Source organism: Prenolepis imparis, unplaced genomic scaffold (assembly GCF_030444845.1).
Source record: "Prenolepis imparis isolate NDT839.2.m4 unplaced genomic scaffold, iyPreImpa1.0 SCAF_8, whole genome shotgun sequence".
NCBI lineage: Eukaryota > Metazoa > Arthropoda > Insecta > Hymenoptera > Formicidae > Prenolepis > Prenolepis imparis.
In genome coordinates this window covers 8,174,782-8,196,719 of record NW_028141166.1, presented here as the reverse complement: position 1 = coordinate 8,196,719, position 21,938 = coordinate 8,174,782, and the positions used below count along the sequence as shown (strand labels likewise).

Here is a 21,938-nt window from a genome sequence, read left to right as displayed (position 1 = left end):
TTTCCGTGGAAAATCGAGTTAAACGATAGTCAAAGCAATATATATCCCGATATTATTCCTCCGCGGGATTACGACATGTTCGCGAAGAGCGTCCATTTATGAATTCTTCTTTTTTTTGGCGACGCGCGGGGAATTAGAATAGAGAAATTCGCGAGTTCCTTACGAGAGAGAGAGAGAGAGAGAGAGTTCTTGTGAGTTCAACTACGCGAAAATTATGCTGGTTTAATTTGGGAAATCCTCGTAATATTGCGCGCGACCGCTCGTTGCATAATAAAGTAACTATATTTGGTAATATATATTTACATAATTAACACGCATGATTAATATGCAATATAATATTATAATATATACAGGATCACTATTTCCAGATTTGGTGAGCAAATAATCGGCTTTCTCTTAAGAGAAAGAATCGAAATTATAGGTGGGAGAAAGAGAATTCAAATTTTATATAGTATACTAATTGCGTGTGATAAAAAAAGAAAAAAACTTTTATACATGAACCATTCTTAATGGACGGGACACGCGATATATTGTCGCGCATTTTTCTATTGTGCTCGCGTCCTGAATGAACCTCGCCTACTCTCTCTTTTTCTCGTTTTCTTTCTCGTCCATTAACGAACACGCACTCGAATCGCACTCGTTTCTCTCTTCCGGACTGAAAGATGCCGTGCTGGTGTCTTCCGACCAGAGATCGTCCCCGAAGAGAGAAAGAGAGAGGACGCCTTTACCGCCGCACGATCTGTCCGCCCCGAGATCGACGCCGGGGAAAAATCTTCTCTCGCGTAGGTGGAGAACGAAATCGTCCATGAAACGAGTCTTCTCTCGCAAGTGGGCGAGCGGGTGGTTCACGGCGGCGCGGGTCGAGAAAGGATTTTCGATAATCCCAGGACTTTGAGCGAAGGACGAGCGAGAGAGCGAAGGGCGCGGATCGCGTCGACGATGGTGGATGCTTGCCGCGGTTTGCCTGACCTCGCCTAACCTAATGGTGAGGTCTCTAAAGTATTCTTTCGCGTTGGTCTCTCTCCTTTTTTTTATTCTTTCCTCTTTTCCTCATCCTACGTGGAGTGACGAGAGACTTTTGGCGCAACAATGAAATACCTTGGCCGGGTGCTGGCCGCAATGGAGAGAAGTAGGAACGAAGAGGAGGTGTGCATACATAGGGGCGGGCGGGGAGAAATCGGTGGAGAGACAGAGGGATGAGAGAAGAGGGCAGAGGGAGTAACACACAGAGAAAGAGAGAGAAAGGAGAGACGAGAGAAAGAGAGAGAGAGAGAGAGAGAGAGAGAGAGAGAGAGAGAGAGAGAGAGAGAGAGAGGAGAGACCGGTGGTGGTTTTTCGTTATCGACATTTTCCACGGCGTGTCAGAGTGTGCGTGAGAGTACGTGCGTGAGCTTCTCTCGTTGCCCCCTTCGCTCTTGTATACGTGTATATGTGTGGTTGTATGTGCGCGCGCGCTCGCGTAGGTGGCCGCGGCAGAGTGTGGGTGGGAATTTGTGTGTGCGTGTGTACACGTCGCCGAGTATGGGCTGGTTGGCTCGCTTGCACGCGCTATATGTACGTATATATGTGTGTGTGTATGTGTGTGTGTATGTGTCTGTGTACGTGTGCGTTCGCGCGCGCGTGTGTGTGTAGAGTTTTCTGGAGGTTTCCCCTAGCAACGAGCAGCAGCACCAGCACCAGCCACAGCCCGGCTTAGGGGTAGCTACGAACCCCACGCGAAACGCGCTGCCGCCGCGATCGCTTGGTTCCCCGGAACCGCAATCGGGAAAAACGTCTATTCCGGTCCCTCGGTTCCTTTCCTTCTTTCCCGTCCCTTCGCGGAAGGAAAAATCGCCGGATGTTAGCCGCGCCGTTGAAATATTCACGCGCGTCAAGATGAAGATACGATAGGCTCGAAGGTCGGCATTGCATATTGACCCTGCTGACGTGTGTCAACTCGATCGACGTGTACCAAGAGCAGATCAATGTCCGGGGAAACAATTTAATTCAAGAAATGGGAGAGAGGGGAGAATTCAAGTAAAGAAAGAAATATATACAATTAAAATACGATGAAGAGGCTTTTCTGACTTTTAAACTAGATGCACATGCGGTCGAAACGTTAAATATTATTATATTTTAAATGTCGATAATATAATACGATTTCGTGACGATCAGTATGCATTTGAGACTCATAAGAATATTTGATAAGAATTAATTATGTTGACGTGGCGGTATAATATTATGTATAGTGTGCAGATATAAAAAACATTGTGCAAGATAACAAAATAGATACAATTTTATCATCTATCTTTTATCGCAAATAGCTGGTAGGAAAATCTTGCAAATGCGAAAATGATATTTAATCGAATTATCGCTGAAGAAAGCTCGATCGCGAATTTATCAAAAAATCCACAAGTACTTGGAAAAGACACGTGTATAGAATACATATGTGATATTGAAAACGATCGCGTCAATTATTTCATTCAATGCCACTTCTTGGGGATTTGATACATATGAAAAACTTACACGTAACCCAGTCCGGAAAGAGTTCCTGATATAGAGTTAGAATTCTAGAAGAAGATCCAGATTCCGTGAGCGCGAGAGAAGCGAGAAAATGGAATTTTTTGCTCTCCTTTTTTTCATCCGCTTTCGTCAAATCGCGGATTTAATCTTTTTACGTGCAAGCTAGTAGACTCGTCTAGCAAAGATTAAGATCGACGTGAATTAAATTGTGCACTGTCCTTCGTCGTTGCCGCGGATAACGCTGCTCTCGCGTAATGCACTTATGGCGGAGCATGGTAGGACGCGCGCGAAAGCGTGGCATTTTGTAGTAATATCGTTGTTACGATTGACAGGTCTGGCAAGTACTTTATTGAAATCGTGCAGTCGTTAACGAGACGGACTATCTCGGTACGTTGACGCGATTCAAAAGAGAGAGAATCGCGCATTGACGCGCGGGGGATTTATATTTGCGTCGTGATTTTAATCGTTCGCGTCAACGCGACGATATTGTCCGCGAAGAATCCCGGATAACGATTGACGATGACAGGAGGGAAGAGAGACAGAGAGAAAAGTCCTCTCTCTCGTCGCATTGAAAATGCAACTGTCTCTTTCGACGACTAATGCTGCGATAAATAAACGCGGACGGTGAATTCCGATATCGGTCGCTCGAGAACGCGGCTGTCGAGTCTGAAAAGTTACAAACAATCTGCGCCAGAAAATGTCGACCATTCTTGATTATTATTACAGCGCGATCCGAGCGTGCGAGTGGCGTTTTTGTACGGCGAATAAAAAAAATACCCGTTATTCAAGGGTGTCTATTACCTCATTTAACCTTATATCGTCCTCATTACGTTTAATAGCTAGCATTTTACTTGATTATAATGGGGGTTCGTGTTGGGTAAAAAAAAAAAAAAAAATCGATAAAATTCCAGCTCAGAAAAAGAGTCGCGTGGAGAGCTTTACTTTCGACGACAAAGTTATTATCCTAAACGTCTCTCTCTCTTCGCGGATTAAATGACACCGCACACGGAAACGCGAACCCGAGATATCCGAGCTAAACTAAAAACGTAACGTGTGTCGACGTTTTTCTACCCGAAAATCCGAACGCGCGCGTTTTCGCAGTCGAAAAAAGTGGAAGGGAGGGAGACGGGGAGTGAGAGAGTCACGGAAAGTAGAATTTCGCCGGCAAACCCAGGCAGAGAAATCAAGTTTCCCGGCATAGACGGGACTTTGTTTTCAAACATATTCCGTGTGCCTCTGCGCGCCGGGGTAAAAAGCACCGAGGCTCCGATTTCATGAGGAAACCCTCGCGCGCGCGTTGAAATCGCGAGCGCGCGCACACACACGGACCTCTGAAACGCGCCCCCCGCGAAGCGCACGCGTTGCATTCGCGCATTGCAGCTGGTAACTCAATCCGAGGAGTTTCGGCGAAAAGTGTTGTATTACTGGTGTGCTATTTCTCTGATCCCAGATCATCTTCATTCGCGCGGAATTTCGAAACGGCGCAAAATTCGCAGCTCCGACCCACGGCACCATCGATCCACCCCTTCCCTCCCCCTCCTTCACCCCCGTGTTCAGCGCGCGGACGCTCGATAGCTCGCGCGAGGAACCGGCTTCCCTTTAACGTGGAAATTGCTCTCGTCCAAGTTTTTTTTAAAAATCTTACTAGCGTATTTCGTGTCCTTTTCACAGTCGTTGAATTATTTTTTTGCGTACATGTATACATATATAAAATTATGATTGATATCAGTAGAATACGTATATTGTATATTGCAAAATATTCACCAAAGTACCAATTATCTTAATTAAAATAAAAACGCCTTTCTTAGAAGGCGAGAAGTAGAGTTTTCTTTTCATATAGCGAGTAGAGTTTGACAGAGTTTCTAAAGTCCTGACTTGATATGACGAAATAATTGGCGGTTTCTCCAAATTTAATGTCTAGTATATATATATTTTGAAAATGTGTCAAATATTATATCTCTCTCTCTATATATAATATACATATACACACATATATCACTTGGAATTTAATATGAGTTATTACTGTATTGATCAACCAACAGATTCTCCTCGCAACTCAAGCGAGCAAAAGGACTTTCGAGATGAGCGATTCATGGTACGGATGCATGGAAACGTCTCGAAACGTAGCTCGAAGCCTTCGCTACACGAGAGCATTGGAAAGAGCAAGATAGAGCCAGAAAGAGAGAGAGAGAGAAGCATGCTCTCTCTCCCATTCCTCCTGCCTTCCTCCAACCCTCGCTTCATCCCGCCAATAGCCCTAGTCGTTTCCAGCAAGTACTTCTATGTACCAACCATCTCCTACACGCTACCCTTATATACGTTGTATATTTACCTCCGTGGCATATATATATATATATATATACGCGCGCGAGCGCGTTCCTGCTCATGTACATAGTACATACATATATATGTATATACGTACGTATATATGTATGTACGTATATCGGGGCCCGCGCCACGTACATAGGTCCGAGCACCACATAAAAAGTACATGGGGCAGGCAGGTATAGCTCCGGCTGAAAATTATTCCGAGTATTTTCGAATTAACGCGTAGTCTCGGAAGCGGAGGAGAGGAAACTCCCCTCGGTCGAGCGCGGCTCTTCGCACGTGAAATGCACTTTTCCACGAGGTGTACGCGCCGCGATGCACCAGGTCGTTTCTTGGACGCGCACGAAAAACGGCTCTTTTCCTCTCTCAGCTCTCGTCCCTTCGGCCAGCCGAAATTCCGCAGTAACGCGTTGTTGGCGACTGTACCCGGTTCTCTCTCTCTCTTTCTCGCTCCTTTTCGATCTCTCTCGCTCTCCCGCTATACATATACCGTTTTCGAGCAGGAGAATTTTCGGAGTCGCCATTGTTGCCGGGGGTAGGTGGGCCGTGAGGTGGAATTATTCGCGACGAGCGTGTTCGAGCGAGTTCACGAGCGAGCGAGTAACTAAGGTGGCTCGATTTTTAAATTGCAAAAGCGCGCCCCCGCAGGCGTGTTTTAGGTCTTGTAACGCGGAAAAAGAAGAAGAGCCGCGGCGCCAAATGTGCCGATTCAAGAGCTATTTTGCATTTTGTAAATGCAAAGTCAAATTTTTTTTTATCATTTCTAATTGAGTGAAAAAAAATTTTTTTTTAATAGTTCTCTCTTTGTTCCCTCATCGTATTCCTCACGTATGGCGGTATCAAACCATTAGTCAAATAAAATCTGATCAATTTTTCGATCGAATTAGAGTCGCAAGACTTGTTAACGTTTACATTGTAAATATGCATGAATGAATATGATGTTTGTAATGACTTTTGCATTAATCTCTCGATATTCATCACCACCATCAGTTTCCTGCGTCAATGTGTTATTCGATTTGACCGCGAATATTGAATCGCCGTCTATCGATCGTAATCGACTAATGAATAATGCCGATGACACCGATGCTCAATGGATTTAATATATCGCAGCAGTGTGATTTATCAAATACCTCTAAATAAATGTCCTTAATAGCCTCAAGAGAGAAAAATATGTACAAAATGTGATATCAAGTAAAAATAAATTAATGTGTAAAAATAATTTTAGCAATCAATTTATATATTCGCTGAATATCACGCGATTGTAACAACCTGTAGTACGATTTTACGTGGTGTTTCTTGTATATATACATGTGTATAGGTAGACCGACCTGTAGCTATAGAATTCCACGGCTAAGCCGTGATGGTTGCCGGCGACTGTACGTCGAGGTTGGCGATATCTTTTATCTCGTTCCTACCTGTGCGACCTTAGAACCCGTCCCTCCCTTCCCTCCCCTGTGACTGTGTGTAAGAACAGTCTGAGAAGCAAACTTGAAGTAACAATTACGAGCATACATGCGGTCCCTCTCTCATTTCGTTCGCTTTGTACGAAATTCGCGAATATTTTTGCGCGAGTAAAGACAATTCTAATTTTTCAAGCGTACTTTTGAGTCTTATATAAATTTTTAATTATTCGAAAAAGTTCTCATATATCAAAAGATTATAATATGGAAAAGCGGAGCACGTCATTTTTCCGGATCGCGCCATCGCTTCTCGAGCACATTCAAACAAGTTGCTATCCCTCGGAATTTTTGAGTGACGTACGTATAGGTACGTCGCTCTGGTGATGATGCACACTGGGATGTAAGTTGCGTCAAGTTCCGCGGAAATCTTTCGTCCTATCATCTCCCTCGTTCTATCTCGAAACGTTCAAGAAATCGCTCCCCCTCTCGCTATAAAGCTACATGATGAAATCATACGACGTGAAGTATCCCGGACGTGCGCAAGATTCGGCGAATATCACGAATAGGAAATATTCTCGGCGTGTAGCTGCGTAAAAAATTCGGAATACGGTCCTTTTAAATCCGTATTTAATATATATCTATGTAAATTCTAATAATATACAGGATATTCCGCAACTATTATATTATAGAATATTTTAACAGTGTAATGTGAAGATTAATTAGTATTGGGAATCTTAATATAATTATTTCATTAATATTGAGATTGTAATAATTTCTGAATTATAAGCTAGTATTATTAGTCAATGATATATTTATTGGGTAAAATCCTCGTAATTACGCATACGCGCGTGTAGATCTGTAATTTGTTATTGTACGTGTGTGTTATTATCTGTTATTGATTATCGAAAAACTGCTAATCATTTTCTTAATGTTCTTTTCTCTGAAACGCGATGATAAACTCACGACATACATTTAATCCGCGAATAAATTACCATTTCAACACAATAATTACTTATAATCAATTCCTTGTAATTAATCGCATATGAAATCCGTACCTATACTCGAGGAAAACATCGAGTACTTTTACTACAAATATGGTAATCGTACTCAAAGAAACTCACTTGTTTGAGTCGATTATTCTTATGTCCAAGTGTGCGCGTTCCGCTGAAGATTTATATCATATATCACATATAATACAATATTTCCGTGTCCTTCTTTACACACACACATTCTTGCATCATAAATGTTAACACTGAATTACTTTTAAGTATCGATTGATACATTTATATTAATTAGACTTTAAAAAACAGGCGTTAAATTTGAAATGTGTTAGGTTAGATTAGATTAGATGAAGTTAACTAGAAGAGAGTAAAAAGAATAAAGATCTATTGAATATCGCGACATGCAAATCAGAATGTAATTAGCGAATCTATCCGTATCAATCGAATGTGTTTTAATCAGTTCGGTCATTTGTCACGATCGCGATTCGAGAGATAATGTGCGATGAAACGCGGAGCGCGTCGTACATACATCCTACTCACTCGACCCTCACCGCGCGAATGACAACAAGGTGATCGCGCGTAAACAACAATGCTGCCACGAAATATTTAAAACTTTAAATGTTGTTTACAATTATTAGACAATACGATAGACGATGCTTCAGACAATTTTAGACAATTGAAACGTTAAGCATACCAAAAGAGCCTAATTCTATTTTCAATTATGAAATATTAAAGTTCAAAAATATTTATACACTTTACATATTTATTTTTATTTAATTTTGTAATTTAACACAGAGTTCAAAATATCATTGGTTGTAATACAAAACGTTATTATTGAATTTATATTAATATAATTTATTTTATTTGTTATATCATTTTGTTATAGGTTTAAACCGTTTGGTACTCAACGTCTCATTTATCATTATTAATAATTCGCAACGAAAAACAAGATAGAGGGGATTTTGTCTATATTTTTATATGTATATGAAAATTTGCTAATATATGTATGTATCTTGATGTGTATTTTCTATATACTATGTATATTTTACTATCTCGCGTGTGTATTTCATGATTCATGTTATATAAAATTTTGTAGATAGAATTTTGCTCAGAACTCTGTCGCAAAATATAGATCTAGTCTAAAGCGGATTTAAGAAATTATAAAATAAATGCATGCGGAATTTCAAGCTAACTTTGATGAATGTAATATACTATTCTCGCACGATAAATCTGTAATATATATTTGAAGAATAAAATTAAAATTGCAGATTTCGATAAAGTGCATAAAGTCAATCAGATATTTTTTTTCTCTTCGAGAGAGAAATAAAATTTTGTAATCTTAATAAATCAAGAGAGTTAGTATTATTTATTAACACACGCATTTAATATATTTCACTCTATTACTTATTACTATTTAATATTAATGTCACTCTAGACATAAAAAATACATTGGAAAAAATACATTAATTTCTCTGTATTTTCCAAGCAAAAAAAATATATTCTTCAAATAAATATTATATTTAATAATTCTTTCTAAGCGAACTAATTAATCAATCATTTAAATTTTAATTAAAGAAAAAATTCCCGTGTAATCAATAATCAGCTTGTTAATATTGTTACAATACTTGATATCTGATATAGTCAATTAAAAATAAAAAAAAAACAAAATAAAACAAAATCGGCTTAAATCAATATCATCTGTGATATGAAGATCAATAACAGATGTCAGATCAATGTGCGTGCAGATATGCATCGTGCGATATTAATTGCTTATAAATTAAAAACTATCACGTATTATCGTATTAACATTTTTGACAACGTCGTACTGCGCGCTCGTTTGCGGAATATCCTGTGTAAATTAAATGAAATTAAATGCAGAATATCTAGTATTAATTAAATGCACAAATTATCAAAATTACTAATAATGTACTAATAAAATATTTGCAAAAGATTGTTTCAAACGCGTTGCGCGCGTTTAGGAGATATTTTTCTGCAAACAAATAAGTGCACAACGCGAAAGTGCAACATTACGAGATGATGCAAAAATGCACCGGTCTAAGCTCCCCTAAGTAATAATGTTCCCTGAAATGCATCATTCAAACGCGTTGCAGTGCGAAAATCTGCCGTTTATAAAACTATGCTTTTACGCGCGGTATGCCATGGCAATGTTTCCGCAGATACAATTTTTTCTTGCTCTTTTCTACGGGTCGCAACTTTTCCGAGGGAGGCGGAAACACGCGTATTACAATTATGAGGATTAGCAGCGTATTTTAACGGCGTAATTTTTTTGCGCGATATACATATAAAAGGTTTCGCGAAAATAAATCTCACGGTGGAGGAAGTTGTTGGTGTATTTATTAAAGCAAGTCCCTTTATCACGGTATAGTCGATCGTAACGAGAGAATTCAGATTGATTATGCTTTATCAATTTATTGATTACTTAGATTGTTGTTAATTTTTCTTATGCTTGGAAATTAAAATTTTATTTCGACATGTTCAGCAATGTACAGCAAGCTGTATTTCTTTTTTTCCTTCTTTATGTGAGAATCTTTTTTAAAGACGATATAATTGCGTATATATTGATTTTTTAAATTAACGTTGCGAGAAAAAATAAAGCAGAAAATGATTTCGTATCCCCAAACTCATATCGCGAATACAACTTCGATCGGAACAAACTCAGGAAAGAACTATCTATATCAGATACCTATGAAAAAACTATATTGAAACTATATTGAAAAATTGTGAAACACAATACTGACTGCGAAATATATTTCCCCTCGTTTTCAAGATGACTTATCTGAAAGCAATGTAAGAGAGAGAGAGTTTATATATCATCGAAGGATTCTTTTCCCCGCAAACAATATGACAATATAGTTTACCGCGAGTTATACATCAGGTACCCTCAGCCTTGCGGCGCAAAAACAAAGAAAAAAGAAACTCCTTCCTATTTTCTTCTTTTCAAACGAGGCCGTCAACGGATAAATGTTTATTATGGAAGTGAGTGCAACGAATGATTCTGACAACTCACGGAAGGAAATAAATCTAACTTAGTTCGCTTCGGTCGTTTTATCGAATCGTAAAGACTGCCAGCTGCGACATTTTACGTAACTATTTCGTCGTCATAGACTTTTTTTTCTGTCGGCATTGCCTTGTCTTTCGCAGCTATAAGATATGTTTGTCTGCTTGTTGATCGCAAGTATCTCATCGTTTATAAGCACGTCATGCTGCTTGTATAATTAAAGTTTCAATTCCTCCGCTTGATGCGAAACGGAATAAATCCAGTTTCATGTGTGCAGATATGATAATTTATGTAATATATGTTAAACATTTATGCACGTTGTGTTATATATCGCAATAATGTAATTTCGAAACGCTTACACATATGTAAGACGTATGATTTTTAAATTAAAAGTTTGCAATTTTTATAATTATTGCAAAGTATAGAAATTCTTCTATAGCATAATTTTTTCTACGAATATACATCATTCTATTTATATAGTTATAATAATTGTAATATTTATTTACGTCAATATCTATTTTATTCAATGCTTTAAAAATAAACTGTCATCGAAATCATGCATCTATTTAAAAAAAAACATTAGCAGAATTTATTATATTGACATTAGATCTTCTGATTCCAAAATTTGTTTGCCTCCAATTTAACCCGCATGAATTTTTGCGTCGATTTAATTTCAAATTCGTTAGTTTCATTTCAGTTTACCTCGTACGGAAACTTATCGGCGAATATGCGCTGTGTACACGTTCGAAGGTTCCTTTGACATAGATAGATAACGGCTGATAAACGAGTTAATTTGTAGATACGCCTTTCAGGCGAGTGTGCGTAGCTGCTCGTATGAATCACTGCGTGTGTTGAAACAGATCTTACCGAGCGTCACGTTTCGCTCTCTATCTCTCTCCGACGACAAGATAAATGACAATGACTGAATGGTCCGAATCATCAACATTAATTTTGAAATCCATCATTATTTCCGTTACGCGTACATATCGCAAATTGCTTTAATGCACTCTATGCAAATGTGCACGTGCTGTAGTGTCTGCTCGTGCCACTCAAAAAAAAAAAAAAAAAAGAGCGCGACCTTGAGTCACGTAACCTTGACGTAAATATTTTAAAAATACATACGGAGAGAGAAAAGGAGGAAGAAGGAGAGACAAAGAGAGAGCACTCCTTCGTCGCAGAATTCTTGCGCGGCTCATCGAGCAATTTATGTCCCGTGGTAGTTTTGAGATAGATACGGCGAACAAGACGATTCGCTAAAGATGACAAAAGCGCAAGGTAAGAAGGCACGCGAAAGTGCGGGAAACTTTTTTCCTTTCATCCAGACGCGGTCGTGCAATATTGATAGACTCGTCTCTAGATAATGGCAGACTATTGCGCGACTGTAATAGCACGGTTAGAGCCCCACTCCCTCTTCCTCCTCTTTCTCTCCCTCCCCGACGGGGGACTGTGTGTAAAAAAAATAACAATATGAATGATGAATTTCTCTTTCTGTTTCTCTCTTTCTCTTCCTAATTTTAGATAATTATGATATTATGAGATATAATTGTAAGGCCCACGATTTGACGTCATTACCCGAGCTGGTCGCAACTCAGTCTATCTCTCTATTTCTCTTTGCCTTCTTTTCTTCCTGTTACGCCGACTTTGTAATTTCGCAATCGCGAATGTGTGCCGTCGTCGTTGTGCGTCATGCACACGATTCGAGACAAGACACACTTCGAGACGAGACAACATATGATTAAACGGGTTGAAATCATTTGCGGTACCCGATGTTTTATCAATTACATCGCGACTCGCGGTTGGCCATTAGCTGCGAGTCCGATATTAATTCGCCGATCGGAATAAGAAACGGAGATAACGAGATTATAATACATATTTATTGCTAAACGATGCGCGCGATGAGATAAATTAATAAATATTAATAAATTTATTCTAGTTTTTTGTTGTAACGCGTGACAACTGCTACTCTTTTTTATATAACGACTGTGTGCGAGGTATCTATGTGTAATATAAAAAAATTTGATTTCTCTTTTGTTACATGAAAATAAAAATATAAATATTCAATAAAATCTCTAACACTTTTTTGCGAGCAGTTAGCGATGAAAAAAAAGATTTAATATATCAGTACACGATAATAAATATAAAACGGTGTTCGATTACATTCGTAGTGTAGAAAATTTCCTCTACAAGTTGTACAAAATACTGCTACTGGGATTATATTTGTCGAAAATTAAAATAGCGGAATGTGTGCGCCAATGAATACAAAAATGAAATCTCTCCGCGGCATCCTTTATAATATGTGGGAATAATTGAGATAATAAATAATAAAACAGAGCACAAGAGCGCCCAATTAAAATTCTTATATCGAACATATGTATATGCAGGACTAGCGTTTCAAAGACACAAATGTACAACGAATTCCTGTTCCGTTTCGCATTGTTCGAGAAGAGATGAAAATATTTGAATGGATAAATATTCTCTCGGGTGATAGCCTTTAAAATTGATATCACCGCGATAAAAACGCCACGGCTTTCCCATATTAATGCGTCGACAACAAAAACATTTTTTCGCCTATTAGCTCCGGTTTGGCGGCTCGCGGCGCTAAAATGATATTGAATGCGCAGATATGAAATTATAAAATGGCTCGCGTAATATATACACACGGCCGGCGGCGCGCGATTCGCGCCCCTGTTTTTGTGTCCGCGATTTCGAAAATGCGCATCCGGATTTTATAATATATAGACAGGAAATAATATGTGGGGTGAGAGAAAAGAGAGGCCCGCGCGCACGAGAGCGCGATATTAAATATCGCCGCGGCGTTTCTACTATATTTACGTTTAGTCTCGCGCAAAATATTTGCGCCGTCGTTGAATCCATGCGGCTGAATTACACGTATCGCATGAACCCGAAAACGACAACAACGATCTGCGCAGCGTCGGGAGAAGCACACTGCCTCTGGTTGTTGTATAGCTTACGCGTTCGCCACCGAACCGACGTCAATGGTTCATCGAATGACTTTCCCCAGTGTCGGGTGACAGAGCTTTTAGACTCCATCCATGAGTAAACCAATCCGATGACTGCGAACGTATTACTATTATATTCGCACCCCTCCCGCCTCTGTCAGCCATCCCGTCCCTCCCACCCCCATGTTCTCCGATCGCACGAGGGTGCGTGTAACAGAAATGATTTACCGTTTCGCTATGATACATATATTGTGTACACATCATCACATATACGTCATCACAAAATTACTATTGCCCGACAATATATATATAATATATATTTACTATCACTCGACAATATTTGTACTGGGCATTAAACGTAGAGATGTGCACAGATTTTTTATGCCATTTCAAATTACATTGCAAAAAATATTCCTTTTTTAATTAAAAAAAAAGATTTTATATTAATTTTCTCGCGTTTTTAAATAAATTTTTAAGCATAAATAGGCGGTAAAAGATTATGAGCCTAAATAGGCATGATAAATAAAAATTATCCGGAAAACTTGGATGAAAAAATTGCAAAAAGGTTTTTCGGCCTTTTAAAAGAAAAGTTTATTCATAATTTTCGAACGAAATTCGCACCAAGTGCCGTTTGCAGAGAGAGAGACTCTGATCGTATTTGATTGTATTCGGAGACGAATTAAGCCGCTAATTGCGACTTCCCATGAGGATAATCTCGCCTCATTAGCTAATCCTGACATTGCTGCACTTCGGTTCTGCGCGCGAGGCTCAATAACGTCAAAGACCGTAATTGGCTGATTTCGCAGATGGCTGGAATGAAGTTTGCATCCGTGCGGGCTCAAACGAGAAACCGCAAGATATCGAAAGTCTTTTGTAGATTTTCTATGATCTTATTCCGCCATCGATTTTTGATAAACGATTGATGCGTGAAATGTTTTAACAACAAAAAAAATCTATAGAATTATTATATATTCGTATTATAGAGCTCTTGTCACGTTACGTCAAAAACAATTTAAGAGTTGTAGAGGTAAAGAAACTTATTGATTTTTCATTTAGGACACCGCGTAGATCCCGATGAGGTACATCCTCTTTTGCAATACGGAAAACAAAGTGATTAGTTACTTTGAAGATATATAATTATACCTCGCGCGTATGCGCAACGCCTCCGTAATTTTCACTATTTATAATTTTAATGGCATTCCATTTTGCCTCATTAGAACGCATCGCAAACGATTTTTTGTTACTGAATCTTTTTTTCCTCGAACAGTCGTAATTGTTGTTATTAAACTATCATAATATTTTTTTAATCTTTGTCTTTTAAACCAGAAATGGTGAGACGACATTTGTAAAAACTGCCCATTAACTGTTTGCACATATTAAGCATAAAGAGATAATCTGCATAATTTACGTTTTCAAACATAGATAATGTTTACTTATTAACTCTTTTGTAAAAATGCACTTAAGTGCGTTATCCAGAGATTGGATGAATTCCTTGAACTCGATGTGTAACGAGAAGAGAAACTTTAAGAAACGATCAATCGAAATCATCGCGCGTCGCGCTATATCGTACGCTAATCTACTTGAAATGCACTACTATAATCGCGGCCTATCTCGTGTGTCGGCGACCATCTCGAAAAGGCAGCCTCGACGCGTAGGAAAGGTTAATAAAATTCATCTCCGCGCTCCTCCAACGTGACAGTCAAGTAGTCGGCGCTTCATAACGACGATGTTCAACCGACTGCGCGCGATAATTAAGTGTCGTTTCGGTCTCTAATATCGCATCCCCGCTAATATCTGTAATCCGCGCGAAACGATTTCGACGCGTGGCAACAACGTGGTCCGCCGCGCGACGTGCCTCATAATTAGTCGGAAGACAAGAGGGACGAGTGAAATAGAGAGAGAGAGAAGGACACGCGATCATAATTGCCGCGTGCGCGATACCGCGGCCCGGCACAATCAATTAAATGGCATGCGCGTTTACCATCGCGAGATGGAACGGGATCTCCCCTCCCTGTTATAAATCGACATTTCTTTTTTTTTTTCCTCCTCGAATAATCCCTAATTGAGTGGTCCGTGTGTACATCGGAAAGATAAATTTCGAAAAATCGACATTTCCCCGTGATAAATGCAAATTGCATTTATTTTGCGCTTTACGTTGATCAACATTTTTTTTCTTGTTTTTTTTAATATTAAATAATTCGTATACCCTCTTTTTCTCCAAAGAATTTCGTAATGTTTTTATGATTTCCGAAATTAATAAAAAAAAAAGCGATGTATCGTACATCGGTTGGATAAAGTCGCGTAAAAACGGCACGTATTATCACTGCATCGGCATCGTATTCAAATTGTTAAATGCATATCTTTATTACCCGTTCGTGACGTAATCGAGATCGATATGTCGTATAGTTGGACATAAATTAGACGCTATTACGTTGTACATCTTATCGCGCTTCCTGCGCGGGGTTTTTCATATATACAACAATAATTATTCTTCGATAAACCGCCGCCTCATGGCAATGCTTTTTAACAAACTTGCGCGGTACTTTTCTCTCTCTCTCTCCCTCTCTTGTCGCGAAGTTTTAATGAAATGAAAGGAAAAACTCGAAGTAAAGTTTGGGGCGCCATGTTACGTCACATGAACTAAAACTTATAAAACTTGCCGAGTCTCTTCATTCACTTGTCTTGTCTGTGTACTAACTTTGGGAAATATAGCAGCACGATATTTTCGTGATATATATATATATATATATAACCGCAAGAGAAATTAATATATGTACATATAAAAAATAACGCGTGAGGTAAATCCAAAATGGTGGTAAACGCAAATTGAGAGCGAGAGATTTAAAGAATCTCTTTTTTCTGTTTCTACAATATAAATGAAAACATTGGCAAGAAACTATCTTGATAAAGGACAATCATATTACGGAAATTTTAATTAGGGAAAAACCGTTTCCGGCTCTGCCTTTTAAATGTGACAGGGAAGAGAGCTAACTAAAAGAACATTACATATAGGTAATTTGAAAATTAATTAAATTAAGTACCGCTTTCGTAACGGGTTTGTCAAATGTAATATTCGATATTTTCGATATCAAAGGAAAATTCGATAAAATGTTAAATTATGTTGGAAAAACGCTGACAAAAGGGGTATTGAAATATTACGTAATTAGCTTCTAGATTATTGATTGGTTGTTTTAACGAGAAGTTAAATTTACGAAATTATATGCATACACACGCTTTTAAGATTGATTAAATAACTATGCGCCGGAATTATGGTAATCTCTCGCCGTGCTCCACGCCGATTTTAACTATCCGGCACAATTTATATATTCGATCGAGCCGTTAAATCTTAAAAGATAGCTTATTATTAAATAATCGAGCAATTTTACCTGTTGCTGCACAACCGCATGCTGAAGTCCCGCAGCATCCGCATCTGAAAATCAAAGATAGTTCGTGTAAGTGCAATGACGATATTCGATATATTTTTAGTATGTAATGACGAAAGAACATTAATTATTTATACTAAAGCGACTAAAGCGATGCGAGTCGAAACGTTGACGTCGGATGCGCAAATAATTGCCTTATTAAAACAATTTCTTTATGGGGAATCTTTTCATTAATTTCTTTTCTTTCAGTATAAAATAAAAACGATATAAGTAGATTTCAAAAATTACTTAAAAACAAATAATCTGAATGTATGTGATGATTAAAAAAAAAAGACTAACGAGCATTCTGTCGTTTCTGTTTTCAGGTCATATCCGTCACCGGTGCAGAACGGAGGACCAAACGGCACGACGACGATGAGTTGCACGACTTCTCAAGGTAAGAATATAGACTTTGTCGATCGGACATCGTTTAAGAGAAAGAGAGAACTACTCCTTGACAAAAAAAAAAAAAAAAGAAAAGGAAAAAACTCGGAAACAATTCTGCTAATTCAATGCGTCGCACAACGTTCGCGCGTTGCATTTAATTACTACGACCTCGCTGCCGCGCTGGAATAAAGCCACCGCGATTCGCAATAAAAGCGGACTCGCGAGAGCGAGAGAGAGAGAGAGAGAGAGAGAGAGAGCGAGAGCGAGAGCGGCATTCCGGCACGCTCATTAATTAGCGGGGGGTCCGAAAAAATTTCCCGGCAAAATTTTCTTCCGATTAAATTAGCGTTGCATTAAATTTATTGGCTGAATTCTCTTTTATAAACTGGCGCGAGCGAGCACGCGCAAAAAGAGCCGGTCGGTGATATGTCGAGTCGGTCTCTCGCGCGTGCACGTATATAATTTGCAAATATCAAACGTCGGCGGATATTTGAAAATATTGACTCTGGTATTTTAGCGGAGCCGCGGCGCGGCCGACAGCCTCTCTTCGGTACCGAGGGAAAAAAATTACCCGCCTCATGACGATTCAATATCGCGCGATTATCGCGGCAAAAGGTTTCTAGGGAAAGAGAGGGGGGGGAAGCTACGCGAGAGAGCGGACCAGATACAATATTAATTTTATATTTTTCGCCATCGTGTGACAAAGCGAGCGCGTGCGACGAACGTGCGGTCGCCGCGAATCATATATATATGTATATACGACTCGTACATATATAGGTGCGTGCGCGTATATATATATATATATATATATATATATATATATATATATATCTATACATGCCGTATTGCAAAAAGCTTGTCCTCGCGTTTATTCGCGATTGCGAGCGAGCCATTAAACAGATTCGCATGGAATTTCACGACGAAAAAGGATCAGCGAGCGCGTTTCGCTCGCCCACTCGGAAATTGCGCGGAACGCGCAATCAATGAAAAAGCTTCATTTCAACACGAGCTTATTACGAAATTAATTTTCATTATAACGGGATTCTCGCAAGTACCATGCGCCTTTCTGTATCGTGATCCATTTGTAATACGCGTGTGCTTGCCAATATTGCGCTGCATCGCAGGAAAAAAAACATATATGCATATTGCGTTCTTTCGCGCGGGCTCTGCTCCATGTAATTCGAATTTTTGCCAAAATTTCTGTCAATGTCGCAATAAGATAGAAATTCGTAAATTTTATCGATACTCGCGAAGAAGGGCCGAATCTAATACTACAAGGGCGAAAACGCACCGCCGCGACGTCGCGAAAACTATATCGGCGATATATCGTCCTCGGCGCAATTGGCGCAAAATTGTAAAAAAAAATATTTCCCGAGAGCGAGACCGATCCGGCATCGCCGATGCGTGTATATATGGTGGGCGCGCGACAATCGTGCGCCGAAATATATACAAACGCACACGCACGCAAGCACCGGGGCCAAAATCCGAGGCCAATTACAAACACACGTCGTCTCACCGAGCTGTCAGTCATCAATCCGCGGAATATTTTTCTCTGGGTCAATTGAACAATTCTACGCGTCGTCGGACATCGAGTGAACCGTGCGCGGATGGGCTGGGTATTTGCTGTTACCGGGGCTTTCAACGGCTAACCGGTAAATCTTCTGACGAGCGATTAACTCGTTTCTCTCGGTACTCCTCAGCTATTAAATTACCATCGACGATACCGCCGGCAATAAAACTTGTTCGGGGTTGATACTAAACCGAGCGAAAGGTTACAGCCAGGGTCCCGTGGATTATACAATAATCTCTTAAATCACTTAAATGCCTCGTTTATTTATTCGTCATCATTTATTGGCACTATACTTTGAGCTTTATGATCGCGGCATATTGAATTGATTGACAATTTAATTAATGTACATTTCATTTCTTAAGTATATCAACTGCTACCTTTTATATTTAATGATGAAAAAAACAAAAGATTCATTTTTATTATATTTAATAATTATTCTTCATACATAAGTATTGTATATGTGTATTGTATATATCTTGTTATAACGAAATTAAATTAAATGTAGAAGCAAAACTTTTGATTGTCTACAAAAGTTATTATTTCGTACAATTTTTTACAGAATTATTTTTAATCTCGATATTATGTAGGAGTAAATTTTGTCTCGATAGAGAACCGTAGAGGAGAAAGTTACAACTTATCGAGTTTTCCCTGATTTAAAAAGCCGTAGAAAAGATAAATTCGATCTCTCCTCTGAAAAAGTTTGCGAACAAATATCGAAAGTTCGAAGCGCACTTTGATTCCGGGCAAATCGCCCGGCAACTATGTTTAAACTGGGCTGAAAATTCAACTGGTGCCCGTTTACCTGTAGCTGTCTGGGATTAGAGTTAGACTGCGCCCGATGAGTCACTTGACTCACTCTCTCAGTTTCGCGGCGGAAGTATTTCACAATACAACGAGGACGAGAGATGAGTGACAGGAGTTCCCGCGCGAATTAATAGCGCGATAATTCCAGCTAGTTAGCTTGTGTACATACAGAGAGAGGAGGAAAATAGAAGAAACTTGGGAAATGATTAACGAGCCGTGTCACGAGAGTGTCTGACGTCTACGTGCGACGTCGGGACAGTAAAATTAGAAAGGAATTTTGTCTTCTTTCTCGCGTTTCTTCATCGCGAGGCATAAATATATTATTAAGGTAAACAATACACGATTCGATACGTAAAGTTCGCTTCGACTTCGCGTCTCTTCCGGTGATCTTCTGACGTAACCGAAGACAAGGTGGGGGAATTTATTATCGCGCGAAATTTGTTCGCTCCACGACGCTTTCTAGCAGCCTCTCCAGATGTTATACATATATAACCTGATGTTACATACAGGGTTTCTATAAAGTCTGTTGTCACCCTTATATTTCGCAAACGGCTCAAAATTATGAAAAACCGCGAAATACGCGAAATACGTACCCCTTGGGGGGACATCCCCTCAAACTTTCTTAAAAGAATAGCCCCTCGAAACGTTCGTAGACGTATTTCGCGGTTTTTCATAATTTTGAGTAGTTTATAGAAACCCTGTATTATAAAGCGAACGCGCGAACGAAAGATAAGCGAGAGCGCCGAAAATCTAAAAGGGCGTCGCCTTGTCCTTGTCTCTGCGCGCAGGGGTGATGGTGAAGCAGGAGGCGAGGGACGACGGTTACGAGACGAGTCCGGACCTCGAGATGAGGAGCACCGGCGGTGACAGCAGTCAGCAGTATCACACGCCGCTGACACCACACACGCCGCACACACCGCACACGCCGCACACGCCCCTCACGCCGATATCGGCGACAGCGCATCAACCCCAGCAGCCGGGCTCGACCGCCTCCACCCTCGGACAGGTGAGTTTTTCATATTCGCCTACCCTGCCCGACGACCGACCCTCTCCCCCTCTTCACCCCCTTTCCCCAGGTTCGCCCCCTCACCCCCATGTGCATCCCATGCTTCACCCTCGAGCTATTTACGTATCCGCAACGACCGACGAGCCGACGCGATTTTATATATATCTTGTTTCTTAAAAATAGATCGAAATTACAATGGAATATTGTCGAAGGAAAGTATGTCTCATCTGTCTTTCCTTTGCCGAAAATCGTAATATTTGCGAAGGGTATGTATATAATCGGGATGTTTTATTGCTTACGGTTTACGATGTTTAAACGTCGGGAATAATACACCGCTTGCGGAATTGTCGGGGTGATATATGCGCGTGATTGCTGTAATTATACCAGCAGGTAACCGCGGCTGTACAATATATATTCTCGATCGATCTTACGTCAGAATTTTGGATTAAACAAATTTGCGCTACCTGATACGACAATCTGAAAATTAATACATTCCGTATTCTCTCCCTCTGATTTAAGCGTACATTAGAAAGTTTACTGAAATCTTATTTAATATGATTTTAAATACGCTCTCTCCTTTATATACATGATAAAATGTAACGCAACAGTAATAACATTCATTTTATTGTCCCGTACGCGATACGATTATATTATTTCGAAATTCCGCGAAGCGCGATAAAAAAAATGCGATTTTAAATCCGCAGATCGGAGTGGATCGTGTTTCAATAAAGAAATGCACGATAGATGTCAATCAAATTACAAAACACGCGGCGATCGCGTGTCAATATCAAGTGGACCACGGGACTTCGCGATCGAGTATCGCGGAGTATCGCCGCGTAATCGGCGGAGAAAATATGCTGGTTATTATAGAACAAAGAAAAAAAAAAAAAAAAAAAAAAAAAGAAGCCGCGCGCGCGTAAAACGCCAAAATTATTGCGCAATAAAAAGCGCAGACGGTTCTCTCATTAGGATCCGGCGTATCGGCCGTATCTGGCACCTCGCAATCAAAGTTACGAGCAATAAATTGCAATAAAGACGCGCGCAATCGCCACTCCGGGTTTTTCGCAATGCCGCGCGCGACGATTTGCATTTTCATGTTAGCTTTACGATCTACTTACGCAACGTTACCTCTGTCGCCTGAACAATGAAAGCCGCGGATGGATCGCCACGTAGGGTTACTTATTTTTTTTTTTCGCTTTACGCCTGAACGAAGAATCTCTCTAAACGCGCCGTCCTACGATCGTTTACGTCTTGCGTAATTCCTTTTCGACTGATACGAGCGCGAAATGCATGATAAAATTGCATTAATACAGATAAAGCAATAATTTTATAGCATTTTAAAGTCTACACGATAAATTCCTTTTTTTTCTAAATTACTATCGATAACTTCCTTCATTGATAAAATGAAAATGCAAATACATTTATTAGATAATACAGTAATTTTTTGATATTTATTTATATATCTACAGTATCAAGAAGAATAGCAAAATAATATACAAATATAATGAAATAAATGCAAAAAATCCTTCCATTTCTAGG

The 21,938-nt window shown here is 39.6% G+C and overlaps 2 protein-coding genes across 3 annotated transcripts in view; one reads left to right on the top strand and one right to left on the bottom strand.

Moving 5' to 3' along the window:
* Positions 1-21,938, bottom strand: part of Dnmt3 (DNA methyltransferase 3) — a 140,809-nt gene that overhangs the window by 71,353 nt on the left and 47,518 nt on the right. Inside the window, exon 5 of the mRNA XM_083043664.1 lies at positions 16,597-16,640. Coding sequence (XP_082899790.1) covers positions 16,597-16,640 — 44 coding nt within the window. The remainder of the gene's footprint in view (positions 1-16,596; positions 16,641-21,938) is intronic.
* Positions 1-21,938, top strand: part of Tdg (Thymine DNA glycosylase) — a 111,266-nt gene that overhangs the window by 48,562 nt on the left and 40,766 nt on the right. Inside the window, exons 2-3 of one of the 2 annotated variants that reach the window (XM_083043667.1) lie at positions 16,959-17,029; positions 20,182-20,399. In XM_083043667.1, the coding sequence (XP_082899793.1) occupies positions 16,959-17,029; positions 20,182-20,399 (289 nt within the window). Of the gene's footprint in view, positions 1-16,958; positions 17,030-20,150; positions 20,400-21,938 lie in introns of those variants that run through there. The other variant, XM_083043669.1, reaches the window with a different exon arrangement.